Source organism: Dama dama, chromosome 12 (genome assembly GCF_033118175.1).
Source record: "Dama dama isolate Ldn47 chromosome 12, ASM3311817v1, whole genome shotgun sequence".
Classification (NCBI taxonomy): Eukaryota; Metazoa; Chordata; class Mammalia; order Artiodactyla; family Cervidae; genus Dama; species Dama dama.
The window spans coordinates 78257289-78284134 of record NC_083692.1 but is presented as its reverse complement, the minus strand read 5'-3'; the positions used below and the strand labels follow the sequence as shown (position 1 = coordinate 78284134).

The 26846-nt window shown below is 41.0% G+C and overlaps 2 gene segments (V, D, J or C); both read right to left on the bottom strand.

Moving 5' to 3' along the window:
- Positions 1 to 2821: 2821 nt before the first annotated feature.
- LOC133067048 (T cell receptor alpha variable 13-1-like) lies at positions 2822 to 3437 on the bottom strand. The segment is given in 2 exon segments: positions 2822 to 3156; positions 3325 to 3437. Coding segments are annotated over 2 exon segments (399 nt in total).
- Positions 3438 to 25548: 22111 nt separating this feature from the next.
- On the bottom strand, positions 25549 to 26242 carry LOC133067047 (T cell receptor delta variable 1-like). The segment is given in 2 exon segments: positions 25549 to 25985; positions 26194 to 26242. Coding segments are annotated over 2 exon segments (486 nt in total).
- Between the last annotated feature and the right edge of the window lie 604 nt (positions 26243 to 26846).

The following is a 26846-nucleotide window of genomic DNA, read 5'->3' as shown; positions in this document are numbered from 1 at the left end:
AGTACATGGGGTAGCAAGGAGTCAGACATGACTGAGTGACTTTCACTTCACTATTCACTTCACATCTTCCTGTCACAGTAATGACAGCCTCAGCGAAATTGTTTGAAGCATCTTTAGATCTTGCAGTGAAATCTCCATTAAGTTTAATGGAACCACATACAGTAGGAATTGTTCTCTAATTTAAAAACACCCAACTTTTTTCTAACAACTGGTTGACTAAATATGAAGTATCATTAATTTCTCTTCATATTATTTAAGTCCTTTAAACTTCTCAGTTTAAGGATCTCATGATTGTACCCTGTTACTCAAAGTACATCCATACCCAGAACAATTCTTTGGACAGTCTCACATCAAACTCTGAATTTATATATTTTTTAAATTTTAGAAATGAGTTACGCATGGGCAGGGGGTGCTTCCCTTGTAGCTCAGCTGGTAAAGAATCTGCCTGCAATGCAGGGGACCCCAGTTCAATTCCTGGGTTGGGAAGATGCCCTGGAGAAGGGATAGGCTACCCACTCCAGTATTCATGGGCTTCCCTGGTAGTTCAGTCAATAAAGAATTTGCCTGCAATGTGGGAAATCTGAATTTGATCCCTAGGTTGGAAAGATCCCCTTTAGGAGGGCATGACAACCCTCTCCAATATTCTTGCCTGGAGAATCCCTGTGGACAGAGGAGCCTGGGCAGGCTATGGCCCGTGGGGTCGAGAAGAGTCAGACACAGCTGAATGACTAAGCACAGCACAGCACAGGAATCAGGCGGTTTGTCTTCACAAAAGGGGAGCACGGGGCGTTCTGGGGAGCAGTGAGGCTGTTCTGTGTCAGGATCTCGTGATGGCTACTTGATCTCCACAGTGGATTAAAATTCAAAATAAACAGAAATATAAATAAAAAATAGTCCATTTTTCTATGTAATTACTTGGGAATTAAGATTTCATATACTGAATTCAAAATAGCAAAAGAGGAATCTTCTACCATCTTTTCACCCCGCCAAAAAACGCCAATTTTCACAGTCATACTCCAAGGGAGCTTTGAGAAGTCCAGAAATCCAGCAGAGAAGTTCCAGCACACCGTCTGACGTCAGACACACTGCAGAGAGTTAGGGGAACAATTTCCCATTACCTTCCTCACCCCTCCCTCACAGCACACAGCTGGGCTCCAGGAGAAACATTCATTCGTGACCTGCGATTTCTCCACAGAGGAAAGTGGGAGCCTGTGAGTGAGCATCTGCTCTCCAGCTTTGGGAGAACCTACAGAGAAGACTCGCCCCTTTCTCTCCTCACCCAGAACACTTAGGTGTGCTGCTCAGCTGGGGAGTGGGGAGCCCCTGGGAACGGCAGCCAGGTCTCCAGGAGGGCAGTAAAGTGGACAAGTTTCCTACTGCCAGGGCACTGGCTCCCTCAGGACTGCCCACCAGTCACCAGGGATGCCTTGCCTGCCAATCATCAAAAGTGGCCCAGGGGTACCAGCCATCACACAACGTCTGACTCAAACACCACCCCACCCTGTCGCTGCTCCAGGACTCAAAGAGCAGCCAGAGTGAGGCTCTGCAGATGCCTCGTGAGCATGGGCAGTGGCGGCCCCACCCTGCTGGCCTGGAGGAAACAGACAGATGTGAGCAGCCAGCCTCCCCCTAAGGAAAGGAAGAAACATGGGGGCTATCAACACCCAGACTGGCCTCCTAACAGCAAGAGAAGGCCATGAAGTTCGCAGCAAATTGTCCAGAGACAGGAGAAGGCAAATACACCATTTGATTTGCAATCATTTGAACATGACATTTTCAGATCACTTTCTATCTGACTTTTCCTCAAACACACAAAAAATATATACTGTTACTGGACACTAAAGGAAAACACACATCACATTTTCTCAATAAGAAGGTGGTCAATGCACATAAAAAGGATGTCAGACAATGTAAAATTGTAATTTATTAATATTTTTTATAGAGCTATTTCAAAGCTGATGTTTGGGAACAAGACAATGAAATGAGGAATGCTCAGTTCAATATTTAATATTAAGTGGAAAAAGATACTAATTAAGATAGGAATTTATAAAAAGAGTAAATAATATTAGTGACATTGTGTGATCATAGAATTGTCAAATCATATTAATTACATAAAGCATTTTGTTATATTTGGCATGCAATTTGTATAATCAGAAAAATATGCTGTTTTCAAGGCACAATATTTTAAAAACTCATTCATAATAAGGATTGTGATATGGATAACAGGGGGATTATTTATAGAACAGGAGTCTGAATGGCAAAATGTAAAGTCGGTCTTACAATTTCAAAATAAATCAGTAAATTAATGACTCTCTTCAATAATTCAGTAAGCAACAGGTGTCCAACAACATGTTCTAACCCTTTCTAGCTACTGTTGAGCCTAATATTCTTATCCAATGCTTTTTATGGCTTCCCTGATAGCTCAGTTGGTAAAGAATCACCTGCAATGCTGGAGACCCCGGGTTGATTCCTGGGTCTGGAAGGTCCCCTGGAGAAGGGATAGGCTACCCATTCCAATATTCTTGGGCTTCCCCTGTGGCTCAGCTGTTAAGAAGCTGCCTGCAATGCGGGAGACCTGGGTTCGACCCCTGGATTAGGAAGATCCCCTGGAGAAGGGAAAGGCTACCCATTCCAGTATTCTGGCCTGGAGAATCCCATGGACTGTATAGTCCATAGTGTAGCAAAGAGTTGGGCACAACTGAGTGACTTTCACTTTCTTTCACATGTTTTTTATGACTAGCACATCAGTTTCCACCTGCAGACAAACAATATAACATTTGTCATATTTGAAGGTTGCACCAAAGGAAGGGGGCTGCCCCAGTCACAGGTTTGAGTACAGAGAGAAGATGCCTGGGAAGCACTGTGTCCTTGCTGCGCAGAAGTAGACAGCTGAGTCTCCAGCTTCAGTGGTTGCAATGTGCAGGGAGAGATGTTTGGCCGTCTTATTCAACAAAACAGTCAGTCTCTGGTCTTCCTTTTTGCCCTTATTTGAAAGAATAGCTATAAGGAGCTGGGGACCTTTCCCAGGTTCTTGCTTATACCAAGGGAAGTAGTCTGAGTTACCATCTGTATAAGTGCAGGTGATAACAGAGCTGTTTCTCTCCTGGACACTCAGGGTAGAAGGACTCTGCTCCACCTCATTTCCCAGGCTGACACCTATGGAGAAAGCAGAAGTCAGAGAAAGGAGAAGGGTTGTCAGATTATTTAGCTCTAGAGTTTACTTTTCCTTTTATACAATAACTAGAAGAAACCTGAATAAAGCCAGTCTTGGCATCTAAAGAATATCTACTAATACACTGTATTTCCCTTAAACCCTCAACTCACAGTCCAGCTGCAGCCACAAGAATGTGATTAAAGCTCCAATGGGTGTCTTCATTGTTTTTCCCATTTAGGATCAATTGTGGGCCTGCTGTCTCCGGCCAGGAGAGCGGCTTCTGTTACCAAGTGATCCCTTCTTTTCTCTAGTGGTTTCTTTTATTGTCTACCCAGCCAATAAGGAAAAGGCTCTGCTTCTGCCCCAAGTCTACCTATCCATTCAGAATCCACTCAGATGAACCCTCCACATGTTCTGATCAGCAGAGGTGCACCACCCTCTGGTGGTTACATCTCTAACTACTGAACTCTCTGGTTAAAAGTCCTTCTCATACCTGTGCCTATGAGGGACTCTGATGCATAAAAACAGCAAAGATCAAACAAATTATGTCTTAGGTTGCAAATTTAAATGCACAGTAAGGATGTAGAGATCAAGATTTACACCTCTGCACACAACTGAGTCATTTTTAGTAAGTTAGAAGGAGGTAGATGCTGTTGCTCTTTATCCAATGATGGGTCTGATATTAGTTTTGAAATTAGAAAAGCACCATGATTCACTCTTAAACATAAAAATATAAAACCTTCCTTTTCAGCCTGTATACCATGCTCTTTCATCTACTATGGGGAGAAAATCTTTCTAAAAGGAACATGTAAGCCAAATAAGAGTATAAGAGAAAAAAGATCACTTGATATCCCAAATGCCTATTATCTTAGATTGTGTTCCTCTAAGCTGGTCTTGCTTATTAACTGTGACTATGGTTAACAATACTGTACTTTTCATTTGAGAGTGGCTGGGAGTGCAGACCTTAAATATACTCACCATAATAACAACAAGACAAAAACCCTGGTAATTATGTGCAGTGAAAGATGTGTTCACTAACCTTATCAGTGTTATCACTTCAAAATATATACATATATCAAATCATTATATTAGACACCTTAAACTCACACATATCTTAAAAACAGTGAATGACTCAGAGCCTTAGTGGAATTTCCTCCAGAGGATGAATCAGTTCTACTGGCATGCTTCTGCTGCCTTGGCCATCGCTGGCTCAGAGTTTATATTCTATTATTTTTCTTCCAAACTCCACTACAGTGTTCTTTCCCCAAGACAATGACATTGACATTTCCCCAATAAAATGTTCTTTACCCAAGACACTTCCCCTTAACTTCTGTGAGTTTCCAGAATTATCTTCCTCTGCCAAAACCACTTTAATTACTTAGAATTTTCTGGTTACCTCTGTGAGAATAAACCTAAGAAAGCCTCAATATTGCCTGTGTCTTCTAGAGAAATAGTGCAAATAGAAGATTAACCCTAAAGAACCTGTTGTAAGAAATGGTCCCTGGGCAACCAAGACTACTTCATTTCTAGAGGTAGAAGCCCCTCTCCTGTGATTTGGATTCTCTGGCCCTGTGGATTACAAATCTCATTACCATATCTCATATCTTTAAAAATTTACACAGCTACGGTGAAGAATATCTACTCAATATATAAATATGTATATTTATTAAAATGTTCTGGTTTTATGTGTGTTAAACTTCTTGCATTGCAGGCAGATTATTTACCATCTGAGCCACCAGGGAAGCCCAGGTAATACACAAAGTTTGGAACAATTTTGTATGTGAAGTTCTTAATTCACCAAAGACTAACTTCCAATTTTCTTCTGGATTTAGAAAGCAATTATTGCTTGTTATAAATCCCATGGTGGCTCAAACAGTAAAGAATCTGCATGCCATGCAGCAGACCCAGGTTTGATCCCTGGGTCAGAAAGATCCCCTGGAGAAGGGAATGGCAACCCACTCCAGTATTCTTGCCTGGAAACATCCCATGGACAGAGGAGCCTGGCAGGCTATAGTCCATGGGGTCGCAAAGAGTCAGACACGACTGAACGGCTAACACTACTATAAAGAGCTGTGGAGAGCATTGGTGTTCTTTACTTACAAGTAATCTCACTCAGGCCTCCTGTTTTAGCACCTGCCACAATCCTTCAACCCACACATACACAGGCACTCTCGAGAGCAACACCGTCTTTCTCAACTATTCAAAGGTAACTGGTCCTTCTTTTTTAAAGTCTTCCGCAGCTCACATTGTGACACCTCTCGCACTGAACCTAGGTTTCATCTTCGTCTAGTCTGTAACACAAGCTTTAATTCTTCCTTACACTTCTCACCTTCTGACATTTCGTTGACATCACTATGTGCTGTGATCTCCTCATCTATTCTTTTTGTGTTTGCAGGTTTATACCCTTTCTGATTTCTTTTTTTTTTTTTTTTTTATTATTTTTTTTCCAGTGGGTTTTGTCATACATTGATATGAATCAGCCATGGATTTACATGTATTCCCAATCCCGATCCCCCCTCCCACCTCCCTCTCCACCCGATTCCTCTGGGTCTTCCCAGTGCACCAGGCCGGAGCACTTGTCTCGTGCATCCCACCTGGGCTGGTGATCTGTTTCACCATAGATAGTATACATGCTGTTCTTTTGAAATATCCCACCCTCACATTCTCCCACAAAGTTCAAAAGTCTGTTCTGTATTTCTGTGTCTCTTTTTCTGTTCTGCATATAGGGTTATCGTTATCACCTTTCTAAATTCCATATACATGTGTCAGTATGCTGTAATGTTCTTTATCTTTCTGGCTTACTTCACTCTGTATAATGGGCTCCAGCTTCATCCATCTCATTAGGACTGGTTCAAATGAATTCTTTTTAATGGCTGAGTAATATTCCATGGTGTATATGTACCACAGCTTCCTTATCCATTCATCTGCTGATGGGCCTCTAGGTTGCTTCCATGTCCTGGCTATTATAAACAGTGCTGCGATGAACATTGGGGTGCAAGTGTCTCTTTCAGATCTGGTTTCCTCAGTGTGTATGCCCAGAAGTGGGATTGCTGGGTCATATGGCAGTTCTATGTCCAGTTTTTTAAGAAATCTCCACACTGTTTTCCATAGCGGCTGTACTAGTTTGCATTCCCACCAACAGTGTAAGAGGGTTCCCTTTTCTCCACACCCTCTCCAGCATTTATTGCTTGTAGATTTCACAATTTGTATGGAAATACAAAAAACCTCGAATAGCCAAAGTAATCTTGAGAAAGAAGAATGGAACTGGAGGAATCAACCTGCCTGACTTCAGACTCTACTACAAAGCCACAGTCATCAAGACAGTATGGTACTGGCACAAAGACAGAAATGTAGATCAATGGAACAGAATAGAAAGCCCAGAGATAAATCCACGAACCTATGGACACCTTATCTTTGACAAAGGAGGCAAGGATATACAATGGAAAAAAGACAACCTCTTTAACAAGTGGTGCTGGGAAAGCTGGTCAACCACTTGTAAAAGAATGAAACTAGAACACTTTCTAACACCATACACAAAAATAAACTCAAAATGGATTAAAGATCTAAATGTAAGACCAGAAACTATAAAACTCCTAGAGGAGAACATAGGCAAAACACTCTCCGACATAAATCAAAGCAAGATCCTCTATGACCCACCTCCCAGAATATTGGAAATAAAAGCAAAACTAAACAAATGGGACCTAATGAAACTTAAAAGCTTTTGCACTACAAAGGAAACTATAAGTAAGGTGAAAAGACAGCCCTCAGATTGGGAGAAAATAATAGCAAATGAAGAAACAGACAAAGGATTAATCTCAAAAATATACAAGCAACTCCTGCAGCTCAATTCCAGAAAAATAAATGACCCAATCAAAAAATGGGCCAAAGAACTAAACAGACATTTCTCCAAAGAAGACATACAGATGGCTAACAAACACATGAAAAGATGCTCAACATCACTCATTATTAGAGAAATGCAAATCAAAACCACAATGAGGTACCATTACACGCCAGTCAGGATGGCTGCTATCCAAAAGCCTTTCTGATTTCTTTACTATCTTAGAGATAAATGTGTATTATTAATCTACTATGTTTATACAAATTTCAGAGAAAACATTTTATTGCACAACATTTTGTATTATTTAAAGTATACTTTGACATGCATTTTATTTACAGAACTTTAAAAATAAAATTTGCATTTAAACCAATCTAATAAAAATTTTAACTAGATTTAAACCAATAATGCATAGCTAATACATACTAGATTTAAACCAACAGTGCATAACAAAAATATATTAATGTTATGACTATAGCTTATTCACAAATCCTACAAATATAGCCTTTGAAAAAAGTAGAAGAAAATTTTCATGAAGGTGGAAGAATGAAGCCAAGAAAAATATTTTAGAAGCAGCAGGTATTTCAAGGGCAATAATATTTTTAGTCATTGTTACCATAATAGCCACTGCAGAACCAGAGAACATATGTTGTTCACGTCTGTGCTTAAAACTTTCTCCCAAGCAGCGAAAGTACTCCTAGTGTGCCAATAAACAGATGTTGATTAAATAGGATTGCACCAATATTTACAAAGACCAGCAGTATATTTGCAGTGCAATACAGAGATTGATTGCTCTATTATTCTTTTCAATACACCATCTTCTCTTACTTCTTTATCTCTCACAGTTTCAAGATTATGACAAAATACTCAATATTTTGCAGTAACCTATAAGGGAGAATCTGGAAAGAACCCATACACCACGTGTGTCACACACTACACTCGTGCACGTGACGGACTCTGCTGTGCACCTGACACTGACACAACGCTGTGTGTCAGCTCTACTTCAATCTAAAAATAAAAGTTTTCATAAGTCATGGTTTTTGGAGGTTGTAGCTCTCCTATTACTTCTCCTGCATGCTCTGTCAGGAAGACACTATGCAAATGACACCTTCTCTGGTGCACTCTGGCTCTCTAAAAGTATATTGTATACTAAAAGTATGATAAAACTCAGTAAAGCAAAACCCATCAAGTTGGCCTGGAACAACCTGCGGGGCATGGATTTGACTGCAAGGGTGAGCAAGGGACTATTGCATTGTTTATGTGGTTTAACCTTGAAATCACTTTGGTCTTTGATAAGGAACCTTTGGTGTCAGACAGTTTTTAACTTCACTAACAAGAGGTTGGGTAAAGGGAACGTTTCCCAGTGATGCAGTGGTAAAGAATCCGCCTGCAAAGCAGCAGACCCAGGTTCGATCCTTGGGTTGGGAAGATCCCCTGGAGGAGGGTATAGCAACCCACTCCGGTATTCTTGCCTGAAGAATTCCATGGACAGAGGAGCCTGGAGGGCTACAGTCCATGGGGTCCCAAAGAGTCGGACATGATTGAAGTGACTGAGCACTCACACAGGGGAGTGTTTACTTCTTTTTCTCATGCTCTAGACATTGGTATGATGTTTGTATCAACCAGAGACTGAGCGACAAACCACCATAAACTCTGCTGGGACCAGAGGGGATCAGAGACACTCAGCATCCAGGCCCCGCGGCTGCTCAGAGTTTGTGCTCAGTTCCCCCTGCAGTTTCCGTCACTGTGTCACTCAGAGCACAGTAGTACACAGCCGAGTCTGACTCTTGGGCTGAAGCTTTCTCCAAGTGAAAGGAGGTGGTTTCTGTATTGTATGTGGCTTCAAAACCTTTGTGGCTTCCCTTCTCATTGACCTTTGTGGCTTTCAGGAGGACCTGTGGACCTTCTCCAGGATACTGGACATACCAGAAAAGAGCATGGTACCCAGACGTTGAATAAATGCAGTTTATAGTCACAGAACTCCCTTCTGAAAGAGTCACTTGGCCATCCATCTGGGTCACTGAGTTTCCATGGCTTTGTCCTGGGCAAAGTATAAATAAAAATTTTGTGTCACCTGGGGCATATTTTTCTGGGATAAAATTATGGTTAAAGAGTTTGCTGACATAATATAAGGAAAAATCCGTGTTTTAAGAGGCGTTTTACTTACCAAGCATTAGGAGTATCACAGTCACTAAACCTGGAGAGGAGCTCATCTCTGGAGTGTCACCCAAATAAAGAGGTGACACCTGACACTTCTTCTTTTAAGAGGAAGAAAGGTTGACATCACAGTGAAGTGACAAGTCAAAGCCTGCATTTCACACAGGAAGTGTGTTGGTGTCAGGAAGCTGCACCCCCTTGTGGACAGAGAGAGGAATGGGATGCTTGTGACCTAGTCTCCAGAACATGTTCTCATCCCCAGCTTTATTTTTGAGATATATACTGGTCTTCAGATGGCACTTGGAAATGTGACCAAGTTGCTCTAACCTCTTAGGACTATTTTGTTGTTAGGTCTCTACCTGACAGAAGTCCTTTAACAGAACATCCCTAGGGTATGTCTGTAACTGAAAAGATAGCAGTTTCCTTGAGCATGTTAAAACAGTCCTTTACATCCTCATGTATTCAGTGTGAGCTAGGCATAATTCATCAAATACCAGAAAAGCATTTGGTATTGAACTTAGAAGAAGTAATAAAAAAGTCATTACTGAGTGATTCTTTTTTTCAACACTGTACCCTAATATGTAGAGCAGTAAACTGATATTATTACATCATAAAATATCTGTCCAATTAAACAAACATGATGAATAAACAATCTTTGAGGAACCACTACTTTTTGAAATGCACTGTTTCCTTGGTTGGTTGGTTTAGTCCCTAAGTCTTGTCCAACCCTTGCAACCCCATGGACTGTAGCCTGCAAGGCTCCTCTGCCCATGGGACTCTCCAAACAAGAATACTGGAGTGGTTTGCCATTTCCTTCTCCAGGGGATCTTTCTGACCCAGGAATCAAACCTGGATCTCCTGCTTTACAGGCAGATTCTTTACCAACTGAGCTTTGAGGGACTAGTCCTAAATTACATCAATTGTAAGGAATTCTATCTTTTAGTAAAAGATTTTAAGGAGGAAAAGTCACATATCTTACTAATAGTCATGTATTCCTGAATATAAAAATCATTTGAAAATGAAAATATGAATCCTAGTCAGAAAGAAACACCATAATTGAATTTATGAAATTCTACTTGATGTTCTCATATGAATATCTTATCTCTCACAGTTTCAAGCTGGCTGAGTATCAGTCATTTAGTAATGTCTGATTCTTTGTGACCCCGTTGACTGTAGCCCGCCAGGCTCCTCTGTCCATGGAATTCTCCAGGCGAGAATACCAGAGTGGGTTGCCATTCCCTTCTGCAGGGGATCTTCCCAACCTAGGGAACCTGTGTCTCCCACATTGCAGGCAGATCCTTTACTGTCTGAGCAACAAATACTAATCTTACTAAATCCTACCAACAATACCCTCAGTAGATATCTAATCTCAAATACAGTTTTTATTACTTAAGGTAATAAGTAATAATCAAAATGTTATACCAACATTTTGATGCCAAACTTTAACCAAATAATTTTCCTCCTCCGTGTCTGGAACCCCAAAGATGTGAATTTCTGTCAAAAGCCTGGAGCTTGAGTTAGGACTGTTTTTTCCCAGCTTTTCAAATCATTAAAGACTTATAAATTGATATTTATACAACCACTGATGATAAAATCAATATGTGCATGATTTAAAATTACAGATTCTGGATGCACCACAAATTTCATGAATCGTATTTTCCAGAATTGAGACTTGTGAATTTGTAATTTTGAAAGCTCCCTTAGAGATTTTGTTGAAAACAGTCCAACAAAATTTCATTTGTGATCATTGTCTAGACAAAGATAGTTGCCAAGGTTCAGGGAGAAAGCTCTGGGCTCAGAATGAAAAAAATGTTTCCATGAGTATACTGTGCTAAGTCACTTCAGTTGTGTCGGACTCTTTGTGACCCTATAGACTGTAGCCCACCAGGCTTCTCTGTCTATGGGATCCTCCAGGCAAGAATACTGGAGGGCATTGCCATATCCTCCTCTAGAGGATCTTCCTGACCCAGGGATTGAACCCACGTCTCTTATGTATTCTGCACTGGCAGGTTGGTTCTTTACCACTAGTGCCCACTGGGAAGCCAATGACTCTACAGGTTGTGTTAAACGATCCTTCTCTGTGAAGTACCAGCAGCAAAAAGAAGTCTTCTCTAGCTCACTTTTTTTCAAGCTGGCTTTTTATGAATGTTCATTTTATTTTAAAAAAATTAAAAGAAACAAAAAATCCTGAGGGCTATCAGGATAAAGTTCTGGAGAAGGAAACAGTCAGTAAAGCCCCTGGAATCATTAGTCCTTAGACACATAGATGGGAGTTTAGCTCAGTTTCCTTCAGAGAGTTGACTCTCCACAGTTTCAGATCAGGGAGTTCCATGAGTCCAAAGTCAACGTGTGACTGGTTTCCCAGATTCTGATTAAGTAGGAAAAGCAGACTCAGATACTGGTTGGCTTCACATATTTCTTCCTTTCGCCTTCGCCTTCCAAATCGCATTGTTAGAACCCGCCTCAAAATTATGCTAGAAAGGAATTCAGGAAAAGCAGCTTAAAACTTTTATTCTTATATAAAGGGGAAAAACAATACAGGTTTGATGACATTGAGTTGAAAAAATAAGTATAGAATGCATGGATGCAGAAAGTTGTTATCCATGCTTAAAAAAAAAAAAAAAAAACAAAACATATTTTAAGGCCAGTAAGAATGTATGAGAGGGTAACAGGCAGGAAGGCCAGGGGTCTCCAAACTGAGGAAATAGGCTGCAAGTGCCAGGCATTTTTATCTCTCTTAAGCAGCAGGAGGAAACAAACCAGCGATATTTTTTTCTTCTCTATACAAATTTTAAAAGGAGGTTTCTCTTAAAGTGCTGTGTTGCCATGACACCTGGTTTCACCTGAAGCTAACTACTCTCAAACCTTGAGTTAACCAATACATTTCTTTTTTTATGGAAATGTTTGTCTTAAGATATGTTAATTTACCCCAGACTCTAAGTTCCGCCAAATGGCATAACCTACTTACTCAGATATTGTTCCCCTAATCTATGTAAATGAAACTATTTGTTGGTAATCTGCCCTTCTACAAGATTCAAGTCTATTGTTTTATGGCCAGGGATGAATTATCTGGTGCCATTCTAAATTCTAAGACATTCCTTTCTTTTCATTAACAGACTGTGAGTGACTATATAACTTACAGCTAAAGACTAAGAGGGGGGTACTCTTTCCGCCCCCTTCTGATGCCTATGTCAAAAGCTTTCTCTATCTCCTTTATACTTTAATAAAACTTTACTGCACAAAGCTCTGAGTGATCCAGCCTCGTCTCTGGCCCCGGATTGAATTCGTCTCCTCTGGAGGCCAAGAATTCCGGTGTCTTATCATTCAGCAACAACCTTGCATCTTGGGGGCTCCTCTGGGATCCTTCAGGACAAGGTAAGTGTGCTTGGAGCTCTAGTCCTTTGTTCTCCTAGCAAACACGTTTTCCGCTGTACTTTACTAACTCTACGGTGTGCTTGTGTGAATGAATGAAACGCCCTGCGTGAAGCAAGTGAAGAGCTCTGCTCTGCGGTTCCGCAGCGACCTCATAAGTCTTATGGCAGAAACCTGTTGGCGGTTTATACTGACCTGCCAGTGCCAAGAGGCAACCAATGTCTCCTTCGGGAACCGATCAGAAATGGGCAAAGTGTGTGGACCGAACTCTCCTTTCTCGGTCAAACCTTTTGGTCTCTTTGCCCATTTCATAACTCTTTGGGAATTAGAAGTACTAACCTAATCTATCAGATCATAAGCTTTCAAGGGACTTGTAATCTAAGTTGCTACTGTGTAGTAGGTGGCCTAGGTCTCAAACTTGGATTGGAAGTCAGGAAGCGCCTAGCCTCGCTAGGCATCGAAAGTTCAGAAGCTAGATGGAACTCTAACTCCAAGAGCATCTCTGAGGTTAAAGGTTACTCGGATTGGAACTGCAATGGTTTTTTTTCCTTTGGTAACACCGGCTCTTAGTGGACCAGAGGAGGCTCTTATACTCGTGTGGTGATGTTTGGCAGGAACATCTCAGTTTAAAGTTCGTGCAGGTCTTACTGCGGCCAGGAATACACTCAGGGTCTTGCACAGGCACTCAGGTGACGAAAGTTCCCCCCAGAGGTCTTAGCTTGGGAAGCAGTCCAGAAGGTTACTCTGATTGCACCCCGGGTGGCTTCAGAGGCAAGCGAGGTGAAGAGCCGGACGTCAGTCAGGGATGCCATCAGGTCTACCCCTGGTGCATCCCCACCCCGTCTCGGTGGTAGAACCGGGAGGGACGAGTGTGACGCCTGCGTTGGTAAGGGACAGACTAAGTCCGACCAGGAAGGAAAAGCTTTTGGTGTAAAGTCTGTCTACATCCCCATCTAGAGCAGGGAAGGACGCCTCCAGTAGAAAAAATGGCGCTGGTCGCTTTTTTTCTGTCTTACAGATGGGAGCTAACAATTCCAGCCTCACTCCTTTGAACTGTATCCTTAAAAAACTGGGATAGATTTGATCCCCAGGGCTTAAAGAAGGCACACTTGGTCTTCCTATGTGATACTGCATGGCCGCGGTACCCACTGGGAGTCAGGCGGTCCCAGCTACAGAACCAGACTGAGACTATAACCCTGCTAAAGGAAGATGGGATCAGAGTCATTTTGTCAGATATATTCTTGGAGGACTCAGGCAGGCGCGTTCTAAGCCTTTAAACTATGGCAAACTGGCAGACATAGAACAGGAGGAGAAGGAAGCTCCTGGTAAATTCCTAGATAGACTGAGAGAAGCCCTTCGCAGATTCACTAAGATTGATCCTGAAAGTGAAGAGGGAAAAGTGATCTTAGATTTCTCACTCAGTCGGCTCCAGATATTCGTGTAAGTTATCAAAATGGGCGTATGGACCAAATCATAATGTTAGATTTATCTGTTTAGATAATCATCTGTTAGATTTAGATAATCTGTTACAACTGGCTCAGACAGTCTATTATGGTAGGGAATATGAAGAAAAGAAAGAAAGGCAGGAAAGACAAAGGAAAAGGTGGAAGCCCTCTCAGTGGCTATGAAAACCATTCTTAAACAGCCTGCGAAAAATGCCCAGAGGGACCCAGGTGAAAAGGGATGGGCTTGCTATTTCTGTGGAAAGGAGGGGCATTTCAAGCGGGATTGCCCTCAGGCATCTAAGCCGCCCCCAGCTCCATATCCGGTCTGCAACAGACCACACTGGAGGAGAGACTGCCCCCCCTCCCCCCCAGGCGTAGGTCTCAGGGGTCTGACTCTCAAGACCATCAGGACTGAAGGTGCCCGGGGGTCCCCACACAAGCTCCCGTCCTAATTACACCTGAGGAACCCCGGGTATTGATAACGGTGGGAGGCCAATCCGTCAATTTCCTTTTAGATACTGGGGCAACTTACTCCGTGCTTACTGAAGCCCCTGGCCCACTTTCTTCCCAATCCGCTTCCATAATGGGACTGTCTGGATGAGACAAAAGGTATTATTTCAATAATTCTCTATCTTGCAACTGGCATTCTGTGCTATTTTCCCACGAGTTTCTGATCGTGCCAGAAGCACCCTCACCCCTTTTGGGGAGGGATATACTGAGCAAGGTCCATGCCTCTGTTTTCATGAATATGGAGCCCTCTCATTCTCTCCCTTTAGTTGAACAAAATGTAAATCCTAGAGTATGGACTGATGGAAAACCTGTGGGTCGAGCACAAAATGCTATTCCTGTAGTTGTCAAGCTCAGAGACCCGCACTTATTTCCACATAAGAAGCACTATCCTCTGAAACCCGAGGTTAAGGAAGGGTTAAAACCCATCGTTGAGAATTTAAAGGAGCAGGGCCTATTAATTCCCTGTAACAGTCCATGCAACACTCCTATTTTGGGTATAAAGAAATCAAATGGTAAATGGAAACTAGTTCAAGATTTACAAATAATAAATGAGGCTGTGGTTCCTTTACACCCCATGGTGCCTAATCCTTATACTCTATTGTCTGAAATTCCTGAAAGAGCCAAATATTTTTCAGTAATTTATTTAAAAGATGCCTTCTATTCAGTGCCTTTGGTGGAGGAAAGTCAATTTTTATTTGCCTTTGAAGACCCCACGCAGCCAGCTTCTCAGTTAACCTGGACAGTTTTGCCCCAGAGATTTCGTGACAGTCCTCACTTATTTGGGCAAAGTTTGTCACGGGATCTACAAAACTTTAATAGCGCTGAAGCGGTAGTGTTACTATATGTAGATGATATTTTGCTCTGTGCTGAGACAAAGGAAGCTTGTTCACAAGCCTCAGAAGATTTCTTAAACTTTCTGGCAGGCTGCGGTTACAAGGCATCAAGAGAAAAGGCTCAGCTTTGTCAACAATCTGTTAGATATCTGGGCCTAATCATATCAGAAGGGACTAGGGCCATAGGCCCTGAGAGAATTAAACCTATACTAAATCGTCCCCTACCTATGACTTTAAGACAATTGACAGGATTTTGGGGAATCACAGGCTACTGTATTTGGATTCCGGGCTATGGGGAACTTGCCCAGCCTTTATGTAAACTTATAGCTGAAACGCAGCAGGCCCAAACCGACAAACTGATTTGGTCTCCAGATACTCAAAAGGCTTTTAAGGTTCTTCAGACTGCTCTCCTGCAAGCTCCCGCTTTGAGTTTGCCCACAGGGTCAGAATTCAACTTGTTTGTCACTGAAAGAAAAGGTATGGCCTTGGGAGTTTTGACACAACCCGGAGGGCCTCACCAGCAACCCATTGCTTATCTAAGCAGAGAATTAGATGTAATTGCACGTGGGTGGCCCCACTGCCTAAGAGTAATTGGGGCCACGGCTTTATTAGCACCTGAAGCTTTAAAAATAATTATTGGACGAAACCTTACTATACTGACTTCTCATGATGTGAGTGGAATCTTAAATTCTAAGGTTAATATTTGGATGACAGACAGTAGACTTCTTAAATATCAGTCATTGTTGTCAGAAGGACCAGTAAATATGCTTAAAATTTGTGGAAATTTAAATCCCGCCACTTTCTTCCTGAGAAGGAAAATGAAACACCTGATCACGATTGCTCCCAATTCCTAACTTTAAACTATGCAGCTCGGGAGGATCTAATGGATACCCCATTAGACAATCCTGACATGGAAATATTTACAGATGGCAGTTCTTTTGTTCAGGATGGAAAGTGTAAAGCAGGTTACGCCATGGTGACTGCTGAACTGGTTTTAGAAGCAAAATCTCTCCCCCAGGAAACCAGTGCCCAGGTAGCTGAGCTTGTGGCTCTGACCTGAGCTCTAGAGTTAAGCAAAGGGCAGGAAGTAAATATCTACACTGATTCTAAGTATGCTTATTTGACTTTACATGCTCATGCTGCAATATGGAAAGAAAGACAATTTAAAACTGCAACAGGAGAACCTATTAAGCATTTCAGAGAGATCGAGAGACTTTTAACTGCTATCTATTGTCCTAAAGAAGTAGCGGTTATGCATTGCAAAGGGCACAGCAGGGATGGGAGTAAAGTAGCCGCCAGTAACCTGTTAGCTGACTCTCAAGCCAAAAAAGTGGCATTTTAGGAAACCCCCTCCCTACAGACGCCTTTGATCTGGACAGGTCCTGTGGAACAGGAGAAACCACAATATACTGAGGAAGAATTAGAAAGATATGAGAAAAGAGAAGCAAAGATTACTAATAAAGGATGGTTACAGTCTGAGGATGGATGATTAATAATTCCTGAAAATGCTCAGTGGAAAATTCTTAAGGATTTACATCAGAGTTTTCATTTGGGTGTAGAAAGTACTTACCGGATGGCTTCTCATTTGTTTGAAGGTAAGAATGTAATGAAAACTTTAAAGAACATTATCAAACAGTGTGAGGTTTGTCAGAAAAATAACCCACAGACTGAAAAGCTAGCAAAATCTAGATTACAACGAAGTGGAATGTATTCTGGAGAGGACTGGGAAATTAATTTTACTCATATGCCAAAAGCATATGTGGATACTTCTGCTGGATGGATTGAGGCTTTCCTCTGTTGTAGTGAACAAGCTAAGGTGGTTATGAAGATTTTCCATGAAATCTCCCCAGATTTGGGCTGCCACGGAGCCTTCACAGTGACAATGGCTCCGCCTTTAAAGCTGCTGTAACTCAGGGGGTATCTAAAGCTCTAGGAATAGAATATCACTTACACTGTTCGTGGAGGTCTCAGTCCTCAAGAAAGGTTGAAAAAGCTAATGACATTATCAAAAGACGTCTGCGCAAATTAACTCAAGAAATGCAGGACAACTGGATTAAAGTCCTACCCACAGCTTTAATGAGGGCTCGAACTGCCCCCCAAAAGGAAGGACTGTCCCCCTTTGAATGTATTTATGGAAGGCCTTTCTGACGCACAGACATTGTTATAGATCCTGAAGCCTTGGAGTTAACTAATTATGTAACTCAGCTCTCAGCTTTTCAACAGGCATTAACAGAACTCCGAGAGAGGACTCCTGACCCAGCCTCTGAGTCAAGCAAGCCTCTATATGAGCCTGCTCAAGCCTCTGCTTGAGCCAGAAACCGAGGTCCTCATAAAAACATTGGGGTCTGGGGGCCCATCTCTCGAGCCCCTCTGAGAAGGCCCTTACCAGGTTATTCTTTCTTCTCCCACAGCTGTCAAAGTCCCAGGAATTGATTCATGGATACATCACACTCGAGTTAAGAGGTGGCACCCTGGCCAGAATTAAGTGATGTCATTTTATGTCTTTACTTTCCTATGCTCTGACTTTGTATGTTTCAGATGGGCCTGATAATCTATGTGAGCCTACTTCTGCTGACTCCAAAAATCCTGAGTCTGCCGTTTGATCCTCAAGACAATGCCATCCTGTCCTGGGTTCACTCTTACGGTGCATTCCACAATCTTCCACAATTGGTCTAACTGCTGGGTCTGCGGAGCACTCCCCTCTTCATCAGTGGAAAGCTTTCCATGGTGGACATCTCCACTTCAAGAAAAAGACTTTCTCCAAGTCTGTGAATACCTTTGACAACAATCATATGTGATGCCTCTTCTTCATCTGATGACATCCAGGAATCCTAAAATGGACTGGTGCAACACTTTGTATTTTAACTATGGACATAGCGTGACTTTTTATTTTGATTATACATTGTCTCGGTTTAATGACTATTTTGCTGCACATAAGACAAATAGGTCTAGGTCTGATGGTTTCTTACTTGACGTTAATCAAATATGGGATGAGGTTATATGGCTAACTCCTGAAAAAGAACGTCTAATATCTACTGCCCCATATGCTGGGAACAAACACAGCTATCCCCCCAATTTAGCCAACAACTTAATTACAATGATTGGAAACAATTGGGATTTTTGCCTCAGGAAATATGTAACGTAATCATTCCCGTGTTTTCCAACCCCAGTTCAGGATCTCCCTTTGTCTGGCCAGGCACTAATTGGGACTGGATATCTCAGTCACTCTGGCTTGCTCCAAACGGGACTTATTGGATATGTGGCTCTTACCTATGGGCTTGGCTTCCCCCTGGCTAGATAGGGAGATGCACCCTGGGTCTAGCCTTTTCTCATGGCTTTATATTTTCAGAGCTTCCGGAGAAGCCTGCTAATTTACCCCACCTTAAAACCCGGTGGGCAAGGTCTTTATTTCACTGGTATGATTATTTGGCTGTAGTGTTTGTCCCCTCTTTGGGAACTACAGATGTTATGCTACGAGTGGATGCTTTGACTAATTTTATTCAACAGGCATTATAAGATTCTCAAAAAGCTATTTCAGCTCTTAATGCTGAAAAAAGCTCAAATTAGAAAGGTGGTTTTACAAAACAGATTGGCTTTAGATATTCTGACAGCTGCACAAGGAGGAACTTGTGCCATCATTCATACTCAACGCTGCACATATATACCTGATATGAGCACTAATGTTACTCATTTTACTAAACACATGAACAAGATGACTGGGGCCATGGATACTCCTGAAGCCTCAATTGCCTCACTTTGGGAGACGTTAACTAGTTCCCCAGGGTGGAAAACTGTCTTAATTACAATAATTCTGATTGTTTTGTTTTTGCTGTTTGCTCCCTGCATGTGTAACTGTGTAACTGGATTTGTTTCCAGTCGCATGAAAGCTTTTAAGTTACAAATGGTTGCTCAAACGCCTGCTATCACTGCAGCTTCTTCCAACTACTATTTGGGGCCCCTGGATCAGACATCCTCACTATGAGGATTAGGAGAATACGTTGCCTCACCAATTTAGAGACAATGCCCCTTGTCAGCTCAGAAGCAGTTATGGAATGAGAACGACGCCCCTTTTCCCTAGGCAACATAATTCTCCTAAAAGAAAAAGGGAGAATGAGAGGGTAACAGGAAGGAAGGCCAGGGGTCTCCAAACGGAGGAAATAGGCTGCAAGTGCCAGACATTTTTCTCTCTCTTAAGCGGCAGGAGGAAACAAACCAGCGATATTATTTTCTTCTTTATACAATTTTAAAAGGAGGTTTCTCTTAAAATGCTGTGTTGCCATGACATCTAGTTTCACCTGAAACTAACTATTCTCAACTTTGAGTTAACCAATACATTTTGTTCTTATGGAAATGTTTGTCTTAAGCTATGTTAATGTGCTATGCATTTACCCCAGACTCTAAGTTCCGCCAAAATGGCTCAAACTATACTCAGATATTGTTCCCCTAATCTATGTAAACGAAACTATTTGTTTGGTAATCTGCCCTTCTACAAGATTCAAGTCAATCGTTTATGGCCGGAGATGAATTATCTGGTGTCATTCTAAATTTTATGACATTCCTTTCTTTTCATTAACAGACTGTGAGTGGCTATATAACATACAGCTAAAGACTAGGAGGGGGGTACTCTTTCAACCCCCTTCTGATGCCTATGTCGGAAGCTTTCTCTATCTCCCTTATACTTTAATAAAACTTTATTACACAAAAGCTCTGAGCTATCCAGCCTCGTCTCTGGCCCCAGATTGAATTCGTCTCCTCTGGAGGCCAAGAATCCTGGCGTCTTATCGTTCAGCAACAACCTTTCAGTCATAAGGGATTTGATTAGGTAATCAAAAAAGCAAGAGAGTTCCAGAAAAATATCTATGTCTGCTTTATTGACTATGCCAAAGCCTTTGACTGTGGATCACAATAAACTGTGGGAAATTCTGAAAGAGATGGGAATACCAGACCACCTGACCTGCCTCTTGAGAAACCTGTATGCAAGTCAGGAGGCAATAGTTAGAACTGGACATGGAACAACAGACTGGTCCCAAATAGGAAAAAGAGTATGTCAGGCTGTATATTGTCACCCTGCTTATTTAACTTATATACAGAGTACATCATGAGAAACGCTGGGCTGGAGGAAGCACAAGCTGGAATCAAGATTGCTGGGAGAAATATCAATAACCTCACATAAGCAGATGACACTACCCTTATGGCAAAAAGTGAAGAACTAAAAAACCTCTTGATGAAAGTGAAAGAGGAGAGTGAAAAAGTTGGCTTAAAGCTCAACATTCAGAAAACTAAGATCATGGCATCTGGTCCCATCACTTCATGGCAGTTAGATGGGGAAACAGTGGCTGATTTTCTGGGCTTCAAAATCACTGCAGATGGTGATTGCAGCCATGAAATTAAAGACGCTTACTCCTTGGAAGGAAAGTTATGACCAACCTAGACAGCATATTAAAAAGCAGAGACATTATTTTGCCAACAAAGGTCCATCTGGTCAACGCTGTGGTTTTTCCAGTGGTCATGTATGGATGTGACAGTTGGACTGTGAAGAAAGCTGAGTGCTGAAGAATGGATGCTTTTGAACTGTGGTATTGGAGAAGACTCTTGAGAGTCCCTTGGACTGCAAGGAGATCCAACCAGTCCATCCTAAAGGAGATCAGTCCTGGGTGTTTATTGGAAGGACTGATGTTGAAGCTGAAGCTCCAATACTTTGGCCACTTGATACAGAGAGCTGACTCATTTGAAAAGACCCTGATGCTGGGAAAGATTGAGGGCAGGAGGAGAAGGGGATGAGATGGTTGGATGGCATCACCGACACAATGGACATGGGTTTGGGTAGACTCTAGTAGTTGGTGATGGACAGGGCACTCTGGTGTGCTGCAGTTCATGGGGTCGCAAAGAGTCGGACATGACTGAGCAACTGAACTGAACTGAACTGAACCCACTCCAGTATTCTTGCCTGGGAAATCCATGAACAGAAGAGCCTGGTGTGCTACAGTCCATGGTGTCCCAGGAGTTGGACACAACTGAGATACACACATCTTAGTTGTATGACCTCTGTATTCATCTGTGTTTTCTATGTTTTCATAGGTCTATGCCACTCCACAAATTGTTTTCATTATTTCTGGCTCCTTTCTTTGTCACACCCCCATTATGAGCCTCAGTTGCTGGCTTCTTTGTAGTTTTCCTTTTGTTTTCTCTCTTCCCATATTTAAAGGTTATTCAATGTTTATAGAGAGAGTTTGGTACAGGTAAAGCACTCAAGAGTTATCTGTTTTCTGAATGAGTAGATGAGTTGTTATTCATGAACTTAGTGAAAGAAGTTATACTGAACAACTCTTGAAATTATTCTAAAAGCAATCTTCCAATACTATGGAAGTCAAGTTAAACAAAAGACTCCAACAGGATAAATAGAGGGTTATATTCATGGACAAAATTCAATAACAGATAACAAACATCCCAAGTCTGGGATGGAGGAAAATTAAACTGATATGGGTATAAATATTATTCCCATATAAATATTTAACAAATATTCATAAATATTCTTTGATAGTCTGTTCTGCGGCAGATCACACACACACAAGTCAACACCCATTACAACTGAAAATATAGGAACAGCTAAAAATGAATTTATTTAAACTATGTAGAAATATATTATTTTAATATTACCGAAAGGCAGAAAAAAAAAATGTTTTTGCTTTTTGGTTTCTTTGACTTTACTTTTTAGAAGATTTGACAACACACTTCAAAGTGGCATTTTAAATAATACTGAAAACCAAAAAAATGAAAACCAAAATATGGAGAATCTAAAAATAAGTTTTTTAGCCTATTAGCTCTTTTCAGAATTTTTGGTTTTAGAAGATTATATCTTGACCATATAAGGTGAAGTTATCCTTCTTTGCTTGATGAAAACCAAAATAATGTATTTAATTTAATTTTAAAAAATCAAGGGAATTTGATGAAAGGCTAATGTCTCTGCATGATGAATACTCCCAACAATCCAAAAATAAAAGAGAAATTCCCAAATCTAATAAAGGGTATCAGTGAAAATATCAAAGTCAATATTATTCCCTACAGGATCACAAACAAGACATGTACTTCTATTCATTACTTCTATTCACTGTCCTAATGGAGGGCCTGTGATCAAAACAGGAAAGGAAATAAGATATATTAAGTTTTAAAAGGAGAAGCAAAAAACAAAACAATAAAAGGAGAAGCAAAACTATTTTAATTTACAGATCATAAGTTTATACATGTAGAAAATACAAAGTACTTCTAAACAAGCTGTTTAAGAACTAGAACCTATTAGTGCATTGATATAGTCACCAAACACAAAAATCAATTTTATTTCTAGATTCTAGCAAAAGCATTAGAAAATGCAATTAAAATGTCATTTATCAAATGCTGGGGAACTAATGTAATATAAGATATGCAAGACCTCTTCTTGATTCCTCTCCAATAACTCTAGAATAATTTTGATTTGAGAGATAAAAATCACATAGCATTTTAGGGAGATGAGAAATGTCCTCACTTCTGAGGTCTGGGGTAACTAACATAAATCATGGCCTGGTACTCAGTGATGACCAGTCCTTGCCACCTACAGACACTAATGTCAGGAAAGACCATTTCCTAAGGTTGCTCAATGAAATAGTGTTTTCAAAACCCCAAGCAAGAGGTTGGTACCATTTATTTGGCTGTTGAACTAAATCTGTTCTCATATTGACAGGTATCTAGCTCTGTTCTGGCTATTTCAGGGCATAATTAATTCCCTGTATTTGCATTTTCTTGACCCAATTAGTCCTAGCTCTGGATTTGACGCTGGGCATTTAGGTCAATTAAGGTAAAAAAGCTATATGAAATAAAAGATAAAATTGTTATAAGTAGCCTTGCTTCCCAGGTGGCTCAGTGGTAAAGAGTCCACCTGTCAACCAGGTGGACTATTTTTATTTACACAGCATACGTTTGTACATGTAGAAAATACCCCTGCTTTGGGAAGATCCCCTGGAGAGGGGAGGGGCAACCCACTCCAGTATTCCTGACCGGGAAATCCCGTGGACAGAGGAGCCTGGCGGGCTACAGTCCACGGGGTCGCAAAGAGTTGGACACGACAGAGACTAAACAGCAGCAACAATACAAGTCCTCTACAAAAATCTTAATACTAACGAAAGAAATTAGAGAGGACCTAAATGAATGAAATAAATTAGAGAGGACATAAATAAAGAGGTTATGGCTCTAAAGACTCCATGTGTTAAAATGTCAATTGTCCTAAATGAATTCATAAATTCAACACAATCCCAATCAAATTACCTCAATCTCTTGTGTTAGAAGCTGTTCTATAATTTATGTGAAAGTGCAAAGACGTAGAATAAGCCTTGAATAAGACACGGAAAACATGACATGCATTTTCAGATTTCAAAACGTGTATGAAGCCCCAGTAATTAAGATAGAATGGTCTGTTGGTATGAAGATAAAATAAGGAAGTCAATAAATAAAATCAAGTCCAAAAAGGTGTGCCATAATACATGTGCCATCAATTTATTTTCTCTAAAGGTGCCTATGCAGCTCCACTGGGGGAAAGTTGATCTTTCTAGGATAATAGCTAGAATAATTGGCTATTTTTATTTTTTCGAAGTACCAGTGTTTTGTAGCTTTCTGTGTATAATTTCTGTACATTTCTTAGATTTATGTCTAAGGATTTAGGGTCTTTCTTGAGCCATTGTAAACAGTATTATATTTTTAATTTAGGTATCCACATGTTTACTGATAGTATATAAAAATGCATTTTATTTTGTGTGTTTACCTTATATATCCTGAGACCTTCTGAACCCACTTAATAGTTGTAGGAGTTTGGAGGGTATATTCTTTGGGATTTTCTACATAGAAAATAGTGGTAATTTGACTGCCTTTCTGGCTTAAAAGATTGTTTATGTATTTATTTTCTTTACTGCACTTGCTACAACGTCCAGCACTGTGCTGAAGGAGAGTGATTAAAGTGGATATTCTCCCTTTGTTCCCTTCCTTAGGGAAAAGTATAGTCTTTTACCAGTAAACATGCTAAGAGCTGTTGAGGAGCTTCTCCATTATTCCTGTGTTTCTTAGAGTTTTCACCATGGCTGACTATTGGATTTTGGCAAATGCTTTTTCTACACATTGCTGTTGCTGAACTAGCTCAACTTATTGTTGACTCACAACTCCTCCACTTCCCGTTAGATGTCCTCCTCATCTTCTTTGTCTTGGGCCAAGTATGCATGTAGCAAGATGGCAAATGATGCCCACTTGTCTTCAAAGTCGCCCACTATTGTGAGACTGAGGGAGGTGAGGGACAGACAAGTCTTTGTGGGTTCCAGTTGTCCTCATAGTTCAAGTATGACTTTGTTTGTCCACGTTTGTCCATGCTTTTGTCCCCATCAGACTTTGCTTTACAAATGTTAACCTCAGTTCAGTTTTGTCCAGTTCAGTTGCTCAGTTGTGTTTGACTCTTTGCGACCCCATGGACTGCAGTATGCCAGGCTTTCCTGTCCATCACCAACTCCCAGAGCTTACTCAAACTCATGTCCATTGAGTCAGTGATGCTATCCAACCATCTCATCCTCTTTCGTCCCCTTCTCCTCCCACCTTCAATCTTTCCCAGCATCAGGATCTTTTCCAATGAGTCAGTTCTTTGCATCATATGGCTAAAGTATTGGAGTTTCAGCTTCAGCATCAGTCTTTCCAATGAATATTCAGACTGATTTCCTTTAAGATGGACTGGTTGAATCTCCTTGCAGTCCAAGGGACTCTCAAGAGTCTTCTCCAACACCACAGTTCGAAAGCATCAATGTTACTCTGAGCTGACTTAAAGTGAATTCAGGCTCAACAACAGATATGAAGATAACAGCTTTGTACAGACTCGTCCACCAGCTCTAGCCATTGCCTGAGTTTTAACCCCTAGAACTAATCTCTTATTCTACATCACCCATGGTCTGCTTTACTGATTCTGCCCTGACACAAAGTCTAAGAGGGAGTGACTAAGGAAATGGTTTTGATGGTGATTCCACACAACTAGACCCAGGTTTTGATGAAGTAAAAATGCCAGTTTAAAGTACTATGGGGCAAGTTTTCAAATTTAGACAACTTTACAAATGTTTTGTACAATTGATTTACAGTCAAAAATTCAAGAGAATATATTAATAGAAAGTTACTCTGGACACCTGTTTCCAAATAATGTAGAAGGTGCCTTTAACTAGAACTAAATCTTCTGATCCAGACCACAACTTAAATAACCACAGGACTATCATTTCTTGTCTGGGGTCTGTGGGTGTGCATTTCAATTGGGGTCTTGCAGCAGGGGGGGCTCTCTCTTACTAAGCTCCGGGGGTTTTGTACAGCTTTTCCTATTACTTCAAGCACTGTGAGTTCCCAGAGAGCACAGAAGTACTTTGCAGAGTCTTCCAGTTGTAAGGCTGAAATGGTGAGGCTGATGGATTTGTCTGCTTTCTTAAAGTTTACAGAGTAGCAGTCTTTCCTTGTGCTTGAGGCTGATGAACTCTGACGAATAACGTAAGTCATCTGTCCACTGGGAGGTTGCTTATACCAAAAGAGGTAGTATGCGTTCCAACTTGTTTCATACCGACAATTCAGGGTGACTGACTGCCCCACTTGTCTGGATATGTCTGGCTGGTCTTGAGTAACTTTCTGGGCCACACCATATCCTGTGGGAAAAAAATCAGAAAACAAAGATGAAGCAGTGAATAAAATAATTTAGGAGTTATTTAGGATCCAAAGACAAAAAATTGAAATCATAAGATTCTTGCTTTTCTCCATCTTTCCTTTCTTCCCCAAGTCCCTGTGAAGCATCACGTGCCTGTGTGCAGTCCTTTCACCCTGGATACTCGCACCCTAGTTTGACAGCATCCCTACCAGAGAAGGTGAAGGCCAGGAACACCCAGAGCAGACTGGAGAGTGGCATGAGGCATGGATTTCCCTGAACAAATGCGCTGAGTTCTGCCTCAAGCTGAGAGTGCAGTGTCTTTGAGTGCCCAGCAGCACATTTACATACTACCCGGTACCTGTGTGACTCCCCCTGACAGGAAGTGGGGTGTGTCATGTTCATAGACCACGTGGTCTGTGCATGCATGGGAAAAAGTCTGGCTGACCACAGACCTTTACTTTGTCTGCTTGTTTTTTCCAGGTCATTAAATTAGGCAGAAGGATCTTCTACCTAGAAGATTTAGAAAGAATTAGAATTAGAAAGTAGGCATGAAAAAAAGCAATCAGTATTAAAATTTGAGCTGAGGAGAACTGAATATTAGACAAGTTGATATATATTGATAATTATTCAGCAAAATAGTTTTGCCATTCTGTTTAAGATATAATTTACTATAGCCTATGAAACTTTCGGTAATCTACTAACAGGTTATTCATTTAGCCTATACTTTTCTCCTTCCAGAATCTAATGACTCTTAAAAACTTGCAGATCTTAGGCTTCTTGGTGAATGGAAATTTCATTCAAAATCATGTATCTCTGTCTTGGTATTGAGTTTTGTGAGTCTATTTATGTTTTTCAATAAATA